Source organism: Anguilla rostrata, chromosome 10, assembly GCF_018555375.3.
Source record: "Anguilla rostrata isolate EN2019 chromosome 10, ASM1855537v3, whole genome shotgun sequence".
In the NCBI taxonomy this organism is placed as follows: domain Eukaryota; kingdom Metazoa; phylum Chordata; class Actinopteri; order Anguilliformes; family Anguillidae; genus Anguilla; species Anguilla rostrata.
The window spans coordinates 28278484-28299384 of NC_057942.1; the positions used below are offsets into that span (position 1 = coordinate 28278484).

The window sequence follows — 20901 nt, forward strand, 5'->3', positions numbered from 1 at the left end:
TACATCTTGTGTTTTTGTTTGTTTTGTTTCATGGCATTAAACCCATCAAAATATGTAAGGAATGGAGATAGCCGGCTCCATGAATTTCTACGCATTGCTGTCCTTAAAAAATGTATACCTTATAAATGTATAATAGTGCAATTTTTTCACAAAGTAATGTGTAAAATTGCAAACAAAACTTGTCAAGTGCTTAATCAATTCACAATTGGCCTGTACCTAATAATACTGCATCCTTTTTTCCTCTTTGAGTGTGTGATAGGATATTATAATGAAAGAAAGTCCACCATATGCTGAAATGGCCGACAGAGAACCTAGTTTATTTGTATTTTTAATGTAGACAACTGCTAACAAATGACTTCAACTACTGGCATTATGCATTGATATTGTACTAAAACAATTTGACTAATCAAGCATGCATTTGCACTAATTTGTGTGAATAAACGAAAACCACAAATATGAGTTAATCCATTCACCGAAGTTGTCTTTAATCATAAAAAACAGAATATTGATAGTCATAATGAGTACTGTGTACTATGTACAGTTTTGTAGCCTACAATGAGTATTCATCTTTTCATGTGATGAAACAAGCTTCACTAAACCATTCTCATTTTAATATTTGCAGCTAAAAAGATTATGAAATACATCCCAAAAAAGTGATTTATTTCAAAATCTTTGATGACAAGTAGAAAAATAGATATTAAGTTTCCCACTGGCACTGAAACATTAATATGATATTAGATGCAGTATTATAATGTTTCTGTACCAATAGTTACATTATGCCATCGATGAATAACTTGCTAACAGTAAGAGTGAATGCCAGAACAACATGGTACAATGTGAAGCCAGTTAAATAAAAATATTACAGATTGTCCAAAAGAAACATAGCCACTTCAGCATCGCTTTTGATGCGTTACTTAACACACCTCAAGCGTTTGCTATATGGGAGCTAACTAGCTAGCTAGAACAGATGTAAATGTAATTGAGTTGGAGATATGCTCATTCCCTTATCAATGACAAGCTACATTTCATGGCCAAAAGTATGTGAACACCTGACATCCAACATCTCATCCAAAATTATGGTCATTAAAACGGAGCTGGTTCACCCTTTACTGCTATAACAACCTCCACTCTTGTGGGAAGGCTTGATGCTAGATGTTGGAACATTGCTCCCGGGATTTGTTTTCTAAGCAGTACAAGGTGGAAATTATTCAAGAACATGTCTTTGACTTGTGCTGATAAATGTACCCCACCACTTAAAAGCCATCCAAGGTCAATTGTGCTTTATGTCTGTGTTTGTTTTATCATGAAATACACGCTAAGAGATGTGATTACTCGTCTATATCAGCCCCATCATCATGCAAAGACAGAAATACTACAGCCAATAGCATTTTAATGATAGTTGGCTATTAGTAGCAATATCAGAATGACAATGTAGTTAAAATAATATAGTGGAATTGGCCATAATAGCATCTTAATTTAAGAGCCACATATGCCAGCTTTATTACAAATCATTTATTTGTCATGATTCATCACCATGACAAATGAGTATAAGGAAGTTATGGCAGGTAGCATCATTATTAGTGCTATTAATAGTAATAATATCAAAAAGCAATATAGTCAAAACAATAATGACGGTGGATTTATGTAATTCTAGGTCAAGGTTCAATACTCTACGTATTCTGATACAGGTCTGTGCAGGCAACTCTCAGTTCAACCCATAGACTGTATAAAAATAGGTTCAACCCTTTTCAGTGTCATTGAGTCAATCACAGCCCCATACTCCTTCATGCGCGGGTGTGCCCGTGTTAGCAGTTACGCGCACTGTGATGTAAAACCATGTGGACCAAATTGGAATGAAATAAATCTCATATATTCTTCTGTGGGACTCGGGCGGAAAAAAATCAGTGCCTGGAGAGTAATTAGTTCAGAATAAATATTTGAGCTTGAAAGTACTGTCCAAAATTATTTAACTTGCCCAGGGTAAAGGTCACAGGTTCGATTCCCCATTAGGACACTACCGTTGCACCCTTGAGCAAGGTACTTAACCCTCCTGTTCTGTTCATTTTTTAGGTACAGCAAAAATGTTCCCGGGTCAATCCCCATACAGGGGGGGTTTGCAAATACATGAAATGAACCATTTTCATTTAAAATGTTGATTACACTAATTAAGGCCAGTAGAAGAAGTTTCATACTGAAAAAATAATTTTATGTATTTTTCCTAGATTTTCAAACTTTAAAAAGGGTCAATTTGACCCGCAACATAACAGGAGGGTTAATCTGCATTGCTTCAGTGTGTATCCAGCTATATAACTGGATGCAATGTAAATACTCTGTAAAAAGTTGTGTAAGTCACTCCGGATAAGAGCGTCTGCTAAATACCTGTAATGTAATGAATGGGCTTCAATGTGTTAATTCAAATGGGCTTTTCGGCACCAGAGACTTAATAAACTGCAATACCTCGAGTAACCACTGAAGTTTATGCGCTTCATGGAGAATGGCAATCCCTGGTCCCCTGGTTCATGTTTTGCCTTGTGTACCAGCTTCACATGCTGTCCTGGATTTAGCTACCTGAAAAAGTTTATTTGAGCCTGAACGATGGGTACAGTTGTAAGTAGCACAGACTGGAATTTTGACAATATGGCGTACATATCATAAATGTACTAACACTTAACAATGTTACTGGAATAACTCAATCAATCCATCAATCGATCAAATTGTATTTAAAGAGCATATTTCACAGCAATTGTCACAATTGGCCTAAACCCCCACAGGAGCAAGCCTAAAGCAACAGTGGCAAGGAAAAACTCCCAGTAGCAGATGGGAAGAGACCTCGGAAGGAACCAGGCTCAAGGGGGAAACCCATCCTCCTCTGGTCGGCTCAGGGTGTAGATTGGTGACCAACATGGTCAGTCAGTCAATGTTTACTCTGTAACTCTGAAAGCTTAGCTGACATGTCGTGATATTCTTAACCAATATGGATATTGAATAATATTGCCTTTAGAAATCAGGACAATTTGGGTTTCAAGAAAAAACTATTCCGAGACACTCTTCTTTAGAAGGTCTTCTTAAGTTTTAAAATGCCTTTTATTAATATTGCAGTATATACCATGGGGAAACATGAAGGGAGACATCACGTTTCAGGTTTTTCCTCTAGGTTTTATGATCCTGTAAGGGATGCTGGCAAGACACATTAATTAAAGAATGAATTAAATAAATTGTTAGTGCATCATTGGCAACTTCTGGTAGCACCATAATTGTGAAAGCAGAAAGCACAAGAAAGGCAGTTGGGCTAATGCAGTTTTTCTTTCTGCCTAATTTTAGTCTTCATTGTGAAAGATCACCGAAATATTCCACGATCTTCAGCTTAATCATAATTGTTTTAATATATTATTTGACATTGAATTAATCAGTTTTCAGTTTTCAGACTGATTTAAAATTGAGAATCATTCAATTTATATAATTTTAATTAAAACATGTATATAAATAAACGGTCTTTAATTGTGCAGTTATTATAAATGAATAAATCATGCAATTATGACATGTTGTTTCAAATGTTGTTTAATTCAAATGTATTTATATATTTTTCATGTCGATGGCATATTAGTTATACATGTTCTCAACTTTCGGCCATAAACGCGCCTTAGAAATGCTTCGGCTTCTCTTTCCGAACCCTGTGCATTGCATCATACAGACCTCCAACTAGAATGCCCAAATATGACGTAGGCTAAAATAAATAATTATGAAAAAATCATATTATTTTATGTGTGGTTGGAAAAAAATATATTTTAGCTTGGGAAAAAAATATTTTTCTTCCTAATATAACGCACGGAATTAACATCATGTGGGAGTATTTTATTTTTGCTGTAAAAAATGAATGGAGCCCAATGGGGCAACTGGCGTGTTGAGCGAAAATCGTAGGCATCAGCAGGGGGCGACATTACATCCAGTGCTGAGGTTGAGAACTGAAAACTAGCCCCTTGAAAATCTCCATGGTGAGGAACGAAGAAACCTTAGCATTAACCGGACTTAAGAGGGGTAGCCCAATCAATCAATCGCAATCAATTATTAATAATTTGCTTGCAAGAGTGGTAAATGATGAAGGGGTGCAGGCACTGAACTGTATAAGAATGACTGGTGAGTGCAGGTAGTGGAGGTGGCGGTCCAGAGGCAATATTCGGGACTCAGGGCAGGCACCCCACAGATGAGAGTTAGACAAGGGCAAAAATGGGCAATTAGGGCAAGCAAGGGCAGAGATGGGACATCTGGTAAGAGGTGTCCCTGTAATATGTCCCCATCACGCATTGCTGTATGCTGTCAGTTCACTACCGACTCATTTCATTTGCAAAGCTGATTACAGCAAAAATACATAGAAGATTTATTACCAAATTAAAGGAGTTGTTATGATTAAATGTTATACAAATGAGTCGGCAGTGTATGGCAATGCATGTCTGGGCCAGACACAAGCAACAATTGCTGGGAACGTAATAATCTTATAAATATGAGCATATTACATGTAATTATGTCCAACGGTATGAGTTACAAGACGAAAAACGACAAAATTACAGTTCAGAAATATATTTTTTACTTTACTTTTATTTTGAAATACTTTAACCGGAAGTCTGCAATTGTTGCCCGCAACAATTGACAGCTTCAAAGACCAACGCAGCTTACGCTCTGCGAATGTTCGTGAATTACTCGAAACCATGAAACATCACGCACATGCACCGAATAAGGTACTAAATTTTAAAATAGACACAGTAGCTAGTTGTGTTCTTGAATAACGTTTGCTTGCTACATGTAGGTAAGATAATAGTTTGGTAAAGTTTTTTGAAAGGTGAAGTAGCCAGGTAGCTAGCTGGTGTTCGTCACGATATCTTCCAAGATGGCAAGTTGGCTATGTCGCTAGCTTTTACTACGTGTGGCGGAAATTATTCAACTGTAAATCGTAGTCAAACTCTAAAATTAGTTAATGTTCACGTTAACTGTGGTGCTTGCAAATAGAGAGAATGTCCTGTTTGGAGTAACTGCTGCTATTCCCCTAACGCTGTCGTAAAAATTCTTCCTACCGTGAAGAGTGCCTTACTTGTTTGTTTACATTCAGCCTGGTCAGATGTGACTGCAAGCGAAATTTATCACTGTTACATGCAATGCCGGAAGTGCTGCCCTAAAATTCCTTCTTACCGCAAAGAGTGTTTGAACCACAAGCGTAGGGAATGTTATCATAATTTTATCGACGGCATAATTATATCGAGAAATACGATATTTAGGAAAAAGGTTATATGCTGTGATTGCATTTAGATAAAACATACCATGTATGAAAAAAATCACTCGTCAGTCACCCACTCAGTCCGTTTGTAATGCCATCGTAGCGCGGAGCGTTTAAAACATGATCGATAATGTACCCCCGTATAAATGGGGGGTGTACACCATTAGCTAAACCATATGGCTACACCATTAGCGTCTGACTTTGACAACTTCGATAGTAAATAGGCCCACTTTTTACTTAATAAAACTCAAAAGTAACTTAAACATCCAGGGAGCACTAGTTACTACTAGTTCAGTATTTTAGTATCATTTTTTGTACTGGGGTATAGCCTATTTGATGCACTAAAAGTTGCATAGAAGTTCAAGTATAAGCCGACGTATACGTTCCTGAAGTGTATAATAGTTCAAAAGTGAACTAAGCACACTTTCTTATTTTAAAACTTTCTAGGGTCCACCTTGTTAAAGTTCCCTTCAGCCGCGGTTATTCAATTTGTATCATATGATATCATGCAATATATCCCAGCACCACTCATCATAAAATTCAGGGGAAAATCCGTAGTTAGTACATAAGAAACCTGAAGTGAGCCTCAGCCATGTCTTTGGGTTAATGAAACTGCACAACAAAGATTATTATTGAGTGTTATTATTGAAAATGCATGAAAATAGGACAGTGCTTTTCCTGAGGGGAGATACATGCATACACATAAATACATGCAAATACACATGTATTGTAACGCAACGAAACACATAGGTGTCGATTCAGTCATTTTTCCTTTACCATAAATTACAAATAAATGAAAGTGTTTGTCATATAGAAATGGATTACAGTAAGTGTTTTTAATGCGTTATTGTTTACACAATAGACTGACTAATTTTTTTTTATTGAACTGAGAAATAAAATTCAGACATTTATACCAAGAAACATATAATCATTCACCTACATGATTTAAAGTAATGTGTTAGCTAACTATTGTTCATTTATGTTGGCTAATGTAATGTCATATTCAGAGCAATCCCCTCTTGTAGCTATCTACAGTGGCATATAAAGTTGTAGTATCAGTAAACTACTGGGCTACTATTGGTGACACCGATAGGCCTAGCTAACTTTGTCTCATCCTGTTGGCATTGCTTAAACACTTTGGATCCATTTTTATGCATGTAAGTGACTGGATATGAGCATCTGCTAAATTGAAATTCTAATATAGCAGCAACGATGGTTAGAGGTAGGTTATTATAGTGCCGTTTTAATGTAGCTAGCAAGTAATGTACTCTTAAAGGAGTAACATGGTGGTTTTCACACTTTCTCGGTTTTATGTGCTATTTGCACAAGAGGCATTAAAGGAACACGATGAGTAAAGTATTAAATATGTCCGTTCTTTATTTTTGGAGAAATAATTGTTTTAAATTTATCATCCTATTTTCAGCCGGTTGAGAATGTTATCAACTTAGTGCGTCACAAGTACAGTAACCACTCCCCTTTCCACGCCCCGTAAAGAAATCTGACTGGACACACCGTCCTGCTACAAGTGTGCTGTGAAGTTTAGGTAGCAAACAACAAGGCTGAATCCTTATGACGGAATTTACATGGAAACAATACACTCAGATCGCCTAGTTTCACTCACTGTGGCCAAGTGAAATCGATAACGTTTCAGAATATATTTAACTTTAAAAGGTTTAATTCAATCTTCTACTGGGACTTGTGCCATTTATTGAGGGTGTGAAAGAAAATTTTGGTGCCGCTGACTATAATCAAATGTTTTTCCAGATTTACCGTTCGATTGAGCAAGTATCATTCAAAGTACATTTTTATGGGTTAGTGCTGTCTGATTGTGCTAGCTACTTCACATTAACCATGTACGGCGATCAGTAAAGGCTAACAGCACAGCACCACTTCTATCACCACTGTAATGAACTAAAAAAAGGCGACAAACTACCTTTTCTGTGAGAAATGTATTGTTGAGCTCACGCGCATACACTGCTGGCGACATTCTAAAACTACGTTTTGCCATCCCTACACAGTCAGTCAGATTGCTGTGATAGCTCATTCTAAGTGGATAACTCGTGACCCATAGTTTGTGCCGCTGGCATACAGGCAAGGCAATGCAAATATTTGACTAACGTTAGGTTCACTTATTAGAGTGCCTTTTGAGCACTATTAGACTATCTCTGGTTGGTTATATTCATTTATAGCTAGCTAGCTAACGTTAGCTAGCTATGTAGTTTGCTTTCGTAATGTAATGTTATCGATAACGTTAGCTAGCTAGTTTGCTTTCATAAGGACGTTATAGTTGTGGTTTTATCTTAACTTGGCTGGCTAGCTAACTAGCAAAAATTGGATATAATTCAACGTCCTTAGCTGTCGATACCTGATATACTAAGTTAGCTAGCTTGTGAAAATTCAATCTCCCAAGATGAGCGCGTATCATGGAGGTAGCTATGGTAACGGGGCACGGTCTGTCAAGCATAGCTAACTGACAGTTCTCATTACCACGCCCAGGCAGTTCCGGTGAACTTTTATAGTGGGAAATTTAGGCTTGGAAAAATACTGTGGCAAACAAGCCTGCCACAGGCCACCGAAGTGGCTTTCCTAGGGGCCCTCCAGCACAGAGACACAGGGAGATGATGTTCCAACAGTCCACATTTATTTACGAGGGTTGGCAAGATGGTACAGCCAAATGAGCAGATGTAAAACACTATCATGACAGAGAGGCTCCTCTCTGTGAGTGGGGATGGCAGATTTAACCTGTGCGCACTGATTACCTCACTACGCACAGGTGCAGCCACTTCTGTTCCCGGGTCCAATTAGCCTGGCCAATTATCTAATTCATAACCAATTATCTAACTAGCCAGGTCTAATTAGCTTGACCCAGGGCAGGTGTGGCTGCTTAAACCAGCCATCCCCACACCACATACCCCCAACGCCAAACTGAGGCAAGGCCGAAGCCTGCCTATCCCCCCCCCCCCCCCCCACTCCCAACAAAGCAAAAACAAAAACAAAATAAAAACACTCCACTAAAGAATCAGGGTGGGTGGCCCCGGAACAGTCCAGTACATGTTGCAACCTCCCCCGGACGACAAGGCAGCCCTTCTTCCTCCTCCCTCCCGGAGCACGGGAAGTCTTGGGCTGCTCTGCTGGCTGGTGGGGGCGTTCTGCATGATGCATTTGGAAGTCAAGTCAAGTCTTTGCACTCTGAAGTGTTATTCTATAATTAAATTAATGCATTTTATCTTTTTAAGGAATCAAGGTCAAGTATGGAGCCGGTGACCAAAAGACAACAGGAAGCAGGTAAAAAAGAAGGTAAACAAGAGGGGGAGAGGGTACAGTGTGATTCATATTAAAACAGCTGTTGCTTTGTACCAATTTTTAAAATATTATAACAAAAATATGAAGAATTATTGAAGCCTGAATTTCGATATGCATTTGCAAGTGAAGTGTGTAGGTTTGATTTTAATTTTGGGGGGTGGGCACTGAGCATATTTGACTGTTGTTCCACAGGCTAGCTATACCCCTGCCTCCCCCAGCATGAGCGTGTGCACAGAGACACACAGTGCTATAATGGACATGCAGAGTTGCATCAACGATTGTCTGTGTCCGAGCTGCTTAACATTAGAATTGAACTAGAGCAAATTGATGCGTTCTGTATGTGCCTATGCCAACCCTGCTTCGAGGAAATCTGTTAAATGTGCATTATCAATCATTATTAACTGTGAGTTAACCTCAAGTCATATAATGCTAGTTGACCAATGTTGTAGTCCCAAACAAAACTTTTTGTGTGTTCCGACATGTTCATCATTGGTATGTTTTTACAGATGGAGTTCATACTTTATTGGTCTTTGTGATGACTAGTTGCAATAATACTGGTGCTCTTGTGTTATAAAGTGTTCTTGTCTAATGACAGAAACAGTGTTCTTTATTCTTCTGTTGTCTTTTTCTATTGTTCTTTTTTCTTCTTCTGTGGTTGACGCCTTTGTTCTATGACCTGTGTGATAGGACGTGACATTTTTTTGTTCTGTGCCCCTTCCTAAACCGCATAAAAGCGATTGAACTTGGCTAATGCTAGCGAGTGTCTAACTAATATTATTCTGCCGTTTATGCTGACAGTGTTTGTCGTTGGAGTCCAATTTAACCTGGTTACAAAGATTTGCATGTGCCCTGTCAGCCATGTAATTCACAATTTGGATGGATGGATAACGGTAATAGTTTTTTTACAGTATCGGTGGTACTGAGTCAAAATTGGTAAGGACAGCCTCCCATTGTGTCTAAGTCAGCTCGTGCAGCTACAAATATTTTGTTAAAGTGGAAAAATGGCAATATACAATATAGCAAAGGTGTACATTTACCACAGATGTGGTTGTCATGCAAAAACACTGATCATTATTATTTGTTCTTGCTAGCTAACCAGCTATTGTTCCTGTCCATGTCTCACTTCACTAGCTAGCTAGCCAGATAAATGGAGATCACTAGCAGTAGCTAGCTATGTGACTGATTTTGGCACATATTTACCATATAGCTTACGTACCCTGTTGTATTATGACACTGGTACATATAATGATAATATTATGTAATAACCCAGATTGCCAGGAACTCCAAACTCACTGTTTGTCTGCCATTAACCCCATTTTGCCTAGCTCGGCAATATTACGTTCAGGATATTTTACCCAATTAGATTGTTTCCCTTCTTTTCAGGAACATCATGAAGAGTCTTTAGCTTAATTATTACAACTTTTGAAAATAAACCGAAAAACAAAACTGCTTGCTGTTGTTCAAATAAATAAAACAATTGAAGTCAAAATTTCATGATGTTTAATGTTTCTTCAATAAAAGCTGCTTGATATATTCATGCCAGTTTTCTGTGTAATCCAGATTAACCAACTTTTAATTAAGGATGCAGATGATAGTTGCAAACTGTATAATGTTATCACATATCTGCATTCACTACTGACAAAAAATACAGCATGCAGTTTTGGAAAACATTACTCTGATATTCGTATTTGTACATTCATGCTTTTTATATGCTGTTGCAATAGGTTTAGTATTTGTGTGCAATGAGAATGTTTTTTTTTTTAACACCTGCCAGTTTTTAGAATGCATTTGAAAAAAGAGCAAATGGACTTCTTTCACAGCAGTCCTGCAAGTGAAAATGAAATAATCCTTCAACATTTACCAACAGTTTTCAAATACATGCGTGTCATTTATAGGTGAAGCCCAATAACTGTAGTATGCATTATGGGTTACATTTACAGTAATCTGACCTCGGGAAAAAAATCACAACTAAAACTGGTGTCCCCAGGTCAACCTGTGTTCCACAGCCCTGAACTGCCAGCAACTTCCTGGGCCAGTGTTGCCTCTCTGCTACCAAGGGAAACCATTACCTGGAAAATCAATGCTGCCAGCTCCAAGGCCTCCTCCCAGGTATTGTTTTTGAATGGTCTTTATTGTGGTATGTATAATTTTTCATTTAATGTAAATGCGGCAAAACGTGTGATCTTAATGCATCAGGAATAGAGGATATTCAGGAGTAAAATCTTTCTTGGAAAGGGTAGTCTTAATTACCAGTAAGAATTTGAGTCCTTTGTTGTGTGAAATCATTATTTACATGACTATGGTTTTGTTGTTGAAACAGGCTACTCACGTGTGAAACACTAGCAAAGCTTAGTTTGATTAGGCTGTGTACTCTGACTTGTTTCATTAGGGTATCATTTTTCATTTTGCCGATTTTGGTGAACATACCATCTTCTGCAGTGGTTATATGAATGTTGATGTAGGGATAGAGATGAATAGAATACATAAAAAACGAGCAATTTCCATTTACTAAAGGAGGATAAACCACAATCAGCACTGGAACAAGTATCCAAGAAGAAAAGGAAGAAAAAGAAATCTAAAAAGGCAAATGATGACACACAGGTGGAGAACTGTGACACCCCAACGACTGACCAGAAGCCACCACAGTTTCAGGTAATAATATGAAACTAACAAACTGACTGGGTAAATACATTTATATAAGATTAAAAAAATATCTTTTAATTTCACAGCATGAATAGTTTTTTGTTCCACATGCTTTTGAGCAGTGGGAGTTCTGGCTTTGTCTGTTAAAGTACACATGCAGTCTAAACCCACTCAGCTATGTGGACACAGGTCATTTGCTCTTCTGGATTAATATGTTTCTGTGCTAACAGCAAGTTAATGATCAGCTCAACCCCATGGTCACAAAGTAAACCTGGCCTATGCGTAGGCCTTGTCCCTTATTTTAATAACCTTATTCATCTTTAGTCAATATTTTAAAGGAATCTTCCTGCTTGAAAGAGCATATTCAAATGAAAGCATGTAAGAAACACGGTAGCATTGTTTTGGAGTAGGCCTCATTCCTATGTGCCTTATGGCCTAAATGATTTGCAGTAACTTGATTTTTATTTTCATATGATTTGGAAGGAGGACCTGAGTTTTTTCAGTATGTATTTATAGACATACAGAATATATGTTTTGTGTATAGGAGTACATTTACAACTTTGAAATGCAAAAACAAATACCTTTTGTAAATAACTGCCTCAGGTCTACCAACAGCCAAATCTGCTAGCGCAGCCTGATGTCTGGTAGCCTTGTACAATATATGCTGTATGGCTAACCTATGCTTCTTGCTGACAATTTTGAGGTAACATCCCAGAAAACACCCAAAAAAATGGTGATTATCCAACCAAAATAGCATCAAGTTGTGTGTGCGCAGGAATCTAGGTCAACTTCTTAAACACTCTGTACCGATGTTATGATGAAATCTGAGGTGTTGTTTTAATGGTGGATTGTAAAACATATTTCTTTTGAGTAAGTCAATTGAAATTATATAAAAATTAGTAATGCTTGATAAGAACCACAATAACAACAATTATAAATAATAATAATATTTATATATATATTTTTGTCCTAGCAGTACAAAAATATGCAATCTACTATCATAATAGCATATGTAATATTGCTAATAATAAATATAATAAGAGTTTAGGTCATGGGTTGCACCATGATAGGAACAGATCTCTCCCAACCCACAAGACCAAAACCGAATCTAGCTGACACTGTTTTTAACTGACAACAGTAATGTTATTTTTTTCAATATAAATTATTTTAACACAATAAAACTGGCTTCAGGATTAACCAACTCATAAACAAAGAACATGCACAGAAAGGAAAGAGACTAAATACTAATCTAACAATTAAAAAAAATAACTCACTAGACAACTCAAGCTAACACTCAACATTAACAGGAGAAAAGTTAACAGAAAGGATGGTTCACTCCTATGCTTTGGCAATGAAGCATGTCAGTGAAGACAAAAAACAGATAACTTGCACTTTGAATTAAAGACCAGAACAATTTCTGCTACATGAACAGTCTGGGGAAGGTCATTGCACATCTCTGGAATCTTGAAATTAAAATTGTGCTTTGCCAATTTTAGCACAGCAAGAGAACTCATATCCTCGTATTCTGGTATTCTGGTATTTATTTGGAAGCGTTTGTTGGTCAGGAGCTTTGCTCCTACACTCTGAACTAACTGAATAGGGGGCAAAATATGGTTTGACAGTTTCAAATGAACACACACGTAATATTTCAAGTGAATATTTAGTTCAAGGACAGGTGCAGTTTGCCTAAAAGATGAACTTTTTATAGTGCAGTAACCTTTTCACTTGGTCCTTAAAATGTAACTTTCTCTTATAGGATGAAGGGGAATTTCCGGACTTGGCTCTTGCATCTGTCAGCCCTTTCAGAGGGCTAAGCAATACCACAAACCTTTTTTTATACAGCAGCATGGCGAAGAGACACAAAGAGGTACAGTAAAGGTGTTAAAGTGTGCTTTGCGTATAACAGCTGCAAATGTCTACCATAGTACAGCTAGTACAGTTTTTATTAGCTGTGTCCGCAGCTATCTCTGTCTGTCGGTCGGTCGGTTTGGTTGGTCGGTTGGTCCACAAAAGTGTCCCACCCCGTAGTGGACACAGTTTTTGCCCCAGGAAGCTGAAATTTGGCATGGAGGTTGGCCATGACCGAAGGTAGAGCTGAGTAACTTTCAGCCGATTGACCAAGAGGGGGTGTGGTAATGGGCGTGGCCTATCACAAAAAGGCGCATAACTCCCAATTGGATTCACAGATTTGCACATGATTTTGTGGAAAGGTTGGTCATGAGCCAAAGAAGAGGTCACGTGTTTGTGTGAGGGTGTGTGCGTGGATGCATGCACACATGGATGCATGTGCATACGGTCGCAGGTATTGTGGATTTGCGCTTGTTGGTGAACGCTGATATAGCTGCTGAAACATTTCAAGTTGTAAACCCTCAATGACGTGAAAAGGCTTTCAATGACCAATACCAAATCCTCCAGCACTGAGCAGTATCTAATGTTTTTAAGCTTACAGGGTCATGTCATGTCATTTTAATGTTTTTTTTTTGTTGTATTTAAACATTTAAAAACATTCAAAAACATTTTTAAAAAGTATGATTCTGATTTGGGCCTTTTAAATTTTTAAGTAGTTCCTGTCCAAAAACTCAGATGTGCTTTCAAGGAAGATTTGTACTTGGATTAAATAATTTCTCTGTCATCAGGTTTATTAAGGCACACTACTTTCCCTGTCTTGGTACAGAACACTAACGAATCCGCACCACAAAGAGACATAAGTGAATTGCATCTAAACAAACGGAAAGACCAGACAACTGCGAAGAAGCCTCCTCCACCACCTGTAGCCACAGAGACGAAGAAGGGACAGGTAGGCACTCGTAACTATTCATTTATCTAGGATTGGAAGGTCAATGCAGCAGCTAGACTGTATGTTAGAAATATTCAGCATGATGCAAGCGTACAATAACTGTTCTTAGCAAATTCAGTGTCCACCTGCATCTTCACAAACTAAATAAAACTGTTTCATTTGGTGCTCTTTGGCAGAACACTTTAGTTGCCATGCTTTGAATGGCTCAGGAAGCATTCTTTTCTAGTGTGAATGTGCCTTATTTTTCTGGCTGAACAACATTTTATCACATTTCCTTCCACATGCTTCTTAAAAATGGACACCATTTTAGGTGTTCCACATTTTAGTTAGAATATTTGCACTTACCAATTACTGTTAAATCATAATTGGAATTATGCTCCATTTTCTGGTTTTCCAATGCTTTTTTCAGCTGTTTTGTCCTTGCCCTACTCAGGCTTTAGTTTTTTTTGTGTTTATGTGTCAAAGGTTCTGGTGTAGTGTAATCTTTGTCCTTTTTAAATAGATCTATAATTGGCCAAGTCAGTGGGATCCAAATTTGGTTTCTTGAGTAGTGGCTTTTCTGCCATCTTGACGGATATGGGAACATGGCCTGATAACAATGAAGAATAAATAATGTGAAGAATTGGTCTCCCAAGAAAAGGCAATAGCTCCTTCTGTAGCTTTGTGGGTATGGGGAGGCTGTAATGCAAATTTATGCTTAACAATTTTTTGTTTGCGACAAATACATTAGATTGAATATCACATCCTTTTATTTGGGTCATTGGTGTGGCTCCTTCTACAGTCAGCCACACAAGAATAGGAACCATTGGTTCGATTTACCATCATTGTTTAATTTTCTTTGTTACTGTGAACTGCTCATGGGTTTTTGGTTCCTGTCACGCATTTATACCAGGAAAAATTTGCTAGATCAGTCTTCCCATTCTGGCATCTCATGGCACAGGGAGGAAACCTCAGCACTGTAGCAACTGAAGCTCTTATTCTGGCCATGTTATTATACAACATGTCTGATTATTTGACTATGGGCTTGTTCATCTAATGTTGTAAGAGCCTTTTGTGCTCTGAGACTGATGTGAAGAAACCACAGCATTATTTATGAGCAAAGGAATTCACACAAATGTGATTTCTGGACAAGAACTTTCTAGTTTTTTTTTCTTCTTCTGCCAGAAAAAAAATAAAAAAAGCTTACTCACTTTGTACTGTTTTTAATGTGACCGTCCAAAGGTTGCACTAATCAAATCTGGACTCGCAGAGAGAGAACTCCTCGGTTTCCTGGTTATGCATTGTTCCGTTCAAGGCAACTGTAGGTGTGGCTTTGTGTGTGGGTTTGATGTGGGTCACGTGATCCCATTTTACCTACACTGCATTCAGCATGAGCTACAACACAGTGCAGCATCCTGACCGCTTGACAAGGCAGCTTTCCCATGGTTTCTTATGAACACCACCTGTCCAGCCTGGATGCGACCGGTGTTACCTGCTTTCAGCTGCTGCAGGTCCTCAGGTTGGGGCTGCTGTGCTGCAAACCTATTGAGATGTTTTTGGTGTTCGTTAGTTCTACACAATATTGGGTTGGATCATCTCTGAACACACGTACATCACCTTCTCCTACCATACAAGTGCTGGTAGGGAATTTCATAGGAACTACTGGGGAGAACTTCAACACAGGGCTCTCCTCTTTGCCACCTGCACCGCGGAGACAGCACCTACCCGATTTCGGCTTTCCCGCTTCAATGTTCTATTTGCTCTCTCTACCGTACCAGTACTTTGGAGGTGATAAGGACACTGGAATTTTAGCTGGATCCCCAGTTCTTTGCACAGCTCCCTCATAACTGGGGATATTCATATTCTGTAAAGGGAGTTCCCTGATCGGCCTCCACTGCAAAGGACACTATATATTTTTCTCTAGTGCTGTTTATTTTATTTTTATTTACTTTTCTTATTTAAAAAAAATATCAATTACAGTTATTTTTTGCGATTCAAGTTAAATCCTGATAGAATATTTTAAATATTAGGTTAATTGAATACCTTTTTATTTGTTTGACTCTTGTGTGTGTAAATGAATAAAATTATAGTCAGCCTAGCTCTTCATAGTTCATCAAATGCTTATGCTATATTGTAGTAATGATGGGTATATAAAAAATATTCAAATGTGAATTGACATGTTTTTGTATTGGCAGAAATCTGAGAAAGGTGGTGGAAAGAAGAGCAAGGCTCCTGTGCAGCTTGACCTGGGGAGCATGCTAGCTGTTCTGGAACAGAAGCAACAGTCACAAAAGTCCAAGCATGACACAAAGCCAGTTATCCTTTCAGGTAAACCAAATTTAAAATGGGATATGCAAATTGTACTTAAGCTTGTAAAACTTTTAAAGCCACTCTAGGCACTGTTATCCAATTAGGAAACCCTCAGAAATGTATTTATTTATTTATTTATTTTATATATTTATAAATTTATAGAATATAATTATATTTATTTATCTAGGAAGTCTCACTCAGATTAAAAAAAATAAATCTTTCTTCATATGGACGTGCCCAAGATATAGCACTATAACGTATACAGTTAAAAACTCGAAAGCAACACAATAATCAGCGATTCCCATTGATTGAGAATTTATTTGTGATGGTCAAAATTTTGCTGCGCAGACAGAGTCCACATTGTCTACATTTTCTGTGAATGTCATTTTCTACAATTTAAATAGTATTTGAATATCAAACCATCTTTTGACAGTCCGAATTGATAGAAGTGTCTGTCAAAACAATCCTAACGATTGCCATCCCAAGTCCCAACACTGGTTCATCCTGTCAGAAACAAATAAATAGGGGACTGTGTCAAGTTTTATGCCAAGGGAAGTGTCTGTGTGGGAAATTATAAATAATAACTTCTTGAAACATCGCTCATCTGATTTGTCATGTTTTAAATTGCTTCAATCTTCATAATGCAGTTGGAGGGACATTACCAGTGGTACAGAAGGACCCCTCTGCCCAGAAGAAGCACCCTAGGGAGCAGCAAAAGATTGCCCACAACCCTCTGGACTCCACCAGTCCCCTTGTGAAGAAAGGCAAGCAGCGTGAAGTTCCTAAAGCAAAAAAACCCACACCTCTGAAAAGGGTGAGTATAACAGAGACAATGGGACTTGAACAGTCAGTTTTAGCAGTTCCTGAACCATTTCTCATTGAACTTTATTTCCATTCATGCCGCAGATTATTTTAAAAGAGAGAGAGGAGAGGAAGCAGAACCGCTTGCTGGAAGAGCAAGGATTTGTCCCTCAAGCTGAGGAATCCAGTAATCCAACAGAAGACCAACAGGAAACCACTGTATCAGAGGAGGATCTGCAGGGTCAAACAGGGGCAGACAGGCAGATGCTGGGTAATTTTCCCGGGTATAAACAAGCAGCTGAACTGCAAAAATTGCTATTTGGCCTCTTCATATGGCCAATGTAAATTAAAAACCTGTTGCTTTAAATTTACCTGTAGGTGATATTTGTTGTACTTTTTGTGCAAATTGCTAGTACTATATATGTACCTTTGGCTCTATTCATACTCGGAAGATTTACACACCTGCTTGAGTGTTTTTGGCCTAGTTGAAGCTGTGCAGTAAGCTGAAGCAAGTATTCAAAATCAAAACTAATTTACTTAGGTTAAGCACACACACGTATGGACAATATGTAAGCCCTGGCATTGCGTTCCTAGTATGTGAGACTCCTTGAAACCCCAGTCAGACTTTAATTATGAAAACTATTAAATTAAAGTGATCTTAAAATCAGAGGTTTCTGCATATTTGTTATTTGTGGGATAGCATTACAGTAAGTCATCACTTAAAAGCTGAATTGATCTGACCACATATTTTTTACTAGACCAAATTTATGAAAATGCATTCTTCTGGCTCTCTTTGTGGAAGACCTGTTTTTTGGGGCCCTCTGATCATTTCAATTATGAAAATTCAAGCCAACTTGTGTTTATTTCCTTCCACTTCCATATTTAATGTGCAAATGAATTAAATATGCTTTAATTTATTTGTTTTATTATTTATTATTAAATAGTTTTAATCTAGACCCAACAGCAGCCACTATTTAGCTGCTTTTGACTGTTATTGGAGGTAGTTATTTTTTACTGATAGCTGACAAATGTTAGCTAGGATACTGGCTAAAATAGTACCTTTTTAAATTGAAATTATGGCAAAATTATATTGAAATTGACACGTCACCCATTGCAAGCTAGTGCTATTCTAGATACAAAGGTAATACATTAACATGTACCTCTTGTTAGTCCTAGTAGTCCTAGTTGTTGTTAGTCCTAGTGTGACTTTTATCAGATGACAGGTATGTGACTTTGATTTAATGTTGAAAAATAGTTTAGTGTTGAAAAATTGTTCACTCTAGGATAATTTTTTTTTTGTGTACGGAAATATTTCAGTTTTCCAACTATAGCTATTATCATTGCTTGAATGAGAGACACATGTTTTTAATGATATGTAAAAAGTAATCTTGTAGTTATGGGCAACTATTAAAATAAAATTTGAAATTTTATAAACATACATATGGCGTGCATAACAGGATGATCAGCACCCATTCAGTTTGTTGGCGTAAATCTTTTCTCAACAAAAGCGGTTGTCATGATCTTTCATCGTTGGCTGCTTATTATTTTTTTGTATAAAAAAATAACGATGAGTCATCCCTTATTGAATACAGATGTAAAAATTAAAAAATCTTAGCTTGTTAACACAATTTCTGTTGTTCATCTCAGATCAACAGATAGGCCTAATTTGGATGGTAGACAGTGCATTAATTGGCTTTAGTCTGCAGTGCAGAACAAAGCATTTAAAAGACAATACAACAAACATTTGCTGATCATATTAGGCTCAGCCTTAAGCCTATTCAAGTTCATAAATTTTTGCTGCTATTTTAATCAAGTAGAAATCGCTGCCTCCTGGTTACATGACTGTTGCTCGGTGAAATGGGGTGATAACAATGATAAATTGCTTTCAGACAAATTAAGTGAAATGCATTTTTAGAACCGTTATTTAGGTATTAAGCTATATTTATTTGTTTATCTTTTTGTCTATTTGCAGGCAAAATGTTTGGAAGTAATTTTAAAATTTTAAAATTTTTCTTATTTTCCTTATTTATTTTTAGTTTACTGAAAATTGAAACTGCTGCTTTTTAAAATTATTACTTGCACGAGGGAATCATATTAAAAAGCCCATTGTAAAAGCACTTCTATTCTTCAATTCTATTCATACAATCAAAAGTCATAAGAGAAAGGAGTTATAAAACTATGAAACAGTCTGCACCAAAACTGTTTATTCACATGGCAAGTACCAGTATTTTCTCAGATTGTATGAAGATGGCTGTGTTCTGGATATATTTGTACTTATAGTAATTAGTATAAATAAAGTATATTATATAAATAGTAATACAGTATTCATTTTTACATTTCTATATTCTTATCTTTGCTGTGACATTTTTGTTACAAGACTGCTTATTTAAACCAAAACTGAAATTTTGCGGGTACCTGTGAGTCGATGCCTTTTGTTTTTATTATGCAACTGTGTGTTAAGACAAGGTTCATGATAGACTACTTGGTGATTTGCGGAAAAACATAGTATTTCCAAAAATATGACTTTAGAATGTGAACAAAGTAGTACATTTGTGACAAAGGTGGTCAGAATCCCATTGATTCCCATTCAAATCCCAGAATACTAAATTGATTCCTGTGCGTAACTGTGTTGTTCTTGCGGACAGAAATCAAGTCAGCTTTCTCGCATAGTGATCCATGTTTGATATAACTAAGGTGGCCCTGAAGAGCAAGACAAATAAACAAATCATAGAACACAAAAACAATTCATAAAACAAATGAACAACTCATAAATAACCTGGGGCCTCGTTTATAAAATTTTTGTAAGCACGGATATGATCCTAAATTCAATAGACTTGATCTTACGTGGAAATCTACGCATAAATTGAGATTTATAAACACTTAAAACTGACGTGAAAACATTCTTATGTGTAGCCTACGCAATGCAAGTGTACAGTCGGCTCAACATGCTTTTTTTAAGATGTGAGAATATGGAGATGTATAGACTATTAGTCTTGGCCATGCACGTGTCAGATTTGTTTTTGTGAGACGCAATGTTGTTGGTCATTAAATAGGCTATTGCAGCTATATGCGTAAGTTTGGGGGAGTCACCCCCAGTACTTTTGTATATATTGGTCCTTAAACTTGCTAGTATGCTTGTCAGACTTGACATTTGACTATGCAAGACAAGGTGGTCCAGCAGTGTATCTCCCTTGTGAAGTGAAAAATTTACTATGTTGAACTCTATTGATGAGAGAAGCCCTGAAAGGCTATGTGAAAAAAACAAAAACATTTTTGCTGTAAAAGTCAGCTGAAAAACGAATTATTCCAAACGTACACTGCCCCTCCAGCCAATCAAAACATTTACTCGTATTTTTTTGTATTGTGATGCCTGGAAGGGAATTGGGGAGCTGCCCACCAGGGGGCAGCACCGGCCTTACAGACAAGTATGGCCGCAGCTGTGACTCATTGTAATCCCATCAGCTGTGGCCCATTACCTAATTATGGGCTCTATTCGAGGCCTAGCGTCCAGGCCTAGGGAGATGAGCGTTTGGAGGGTGTTTGGGAGCTGGGCTATGCACAGTGTGGTGGGTTGGTGCAAGTTTTTTTTTCCTTTTATCTTTGAAGCATTTCCTTCCTACATTTTTGTAGCAGCACTAACATTATTGGCTATATCATATAAATATTTGCTGCTGCCAGGGGCATGCACAGACTCTATAAGAGACAGGAACGAAAAATGCAAAAATGGGTCCCACAGTCCTGCCTCAAAATATATTGTTGCCCACTGTTTTTTTTTGTTGTTTTTTTTTTCAAAACTTCAATT

General features: G+C 37.5%; 1 protein-coding gene across 5 annotated transcripts in view; it reads left to right on the plus strand.

Annotated features, from left to right (window-relative positions):
* Window positions 1-4112: 4112 nt before the first annotated feature.
* Window positions 4113-20901, plus strand: part of LOC135233127 (selenocysteine insertion sequence-binding protein 2-like) — a 28197-nt gene continuing 11408 nt past the window's right edge. The window contains exons 1-9 of one of the 5 annotated variants that reach the window (XM_064296346.1): window positions 4113-4134; window positions 8503-8563; window positions 10557-10678; window positions 11084-11221; window positions 12969-13079; window positions 13887-14009; window positions 16184-16316; window positions 16946-17112; window positions 17205-17370. In XM_064296346.1, the coding sequence (XP_064152416.1) occupies window positions 8518-8563; window positions 10557-10678; window positions 11084-11221; window positions 12969-13079; window positions 13887-14009; window positions 16184-16316; window positions 16946-17112; window positions 17205-17370 (1006 nt within the window). In that variant the 5' untranslated portion in view covers window positions 4113-4134; window positions 8503-8517. Of the gene's footprint in view, window positions 4135-4238; window positions 4266-4617; window positions 4734-8502; window positions 8564-10556; window positions 10679-11083; window positions 11222-12968; window positions 13080-13886; window positions 14010-16183; window positions 16317-16945; window positions 17113-17204; window positions 17371-20901 lie in introns of those variants that run through there. The other 4 variants (XM_064296344.1, XM_064296345.1, XM_064296342.1 and 1 more) reach the window with 4 other exon arrangements.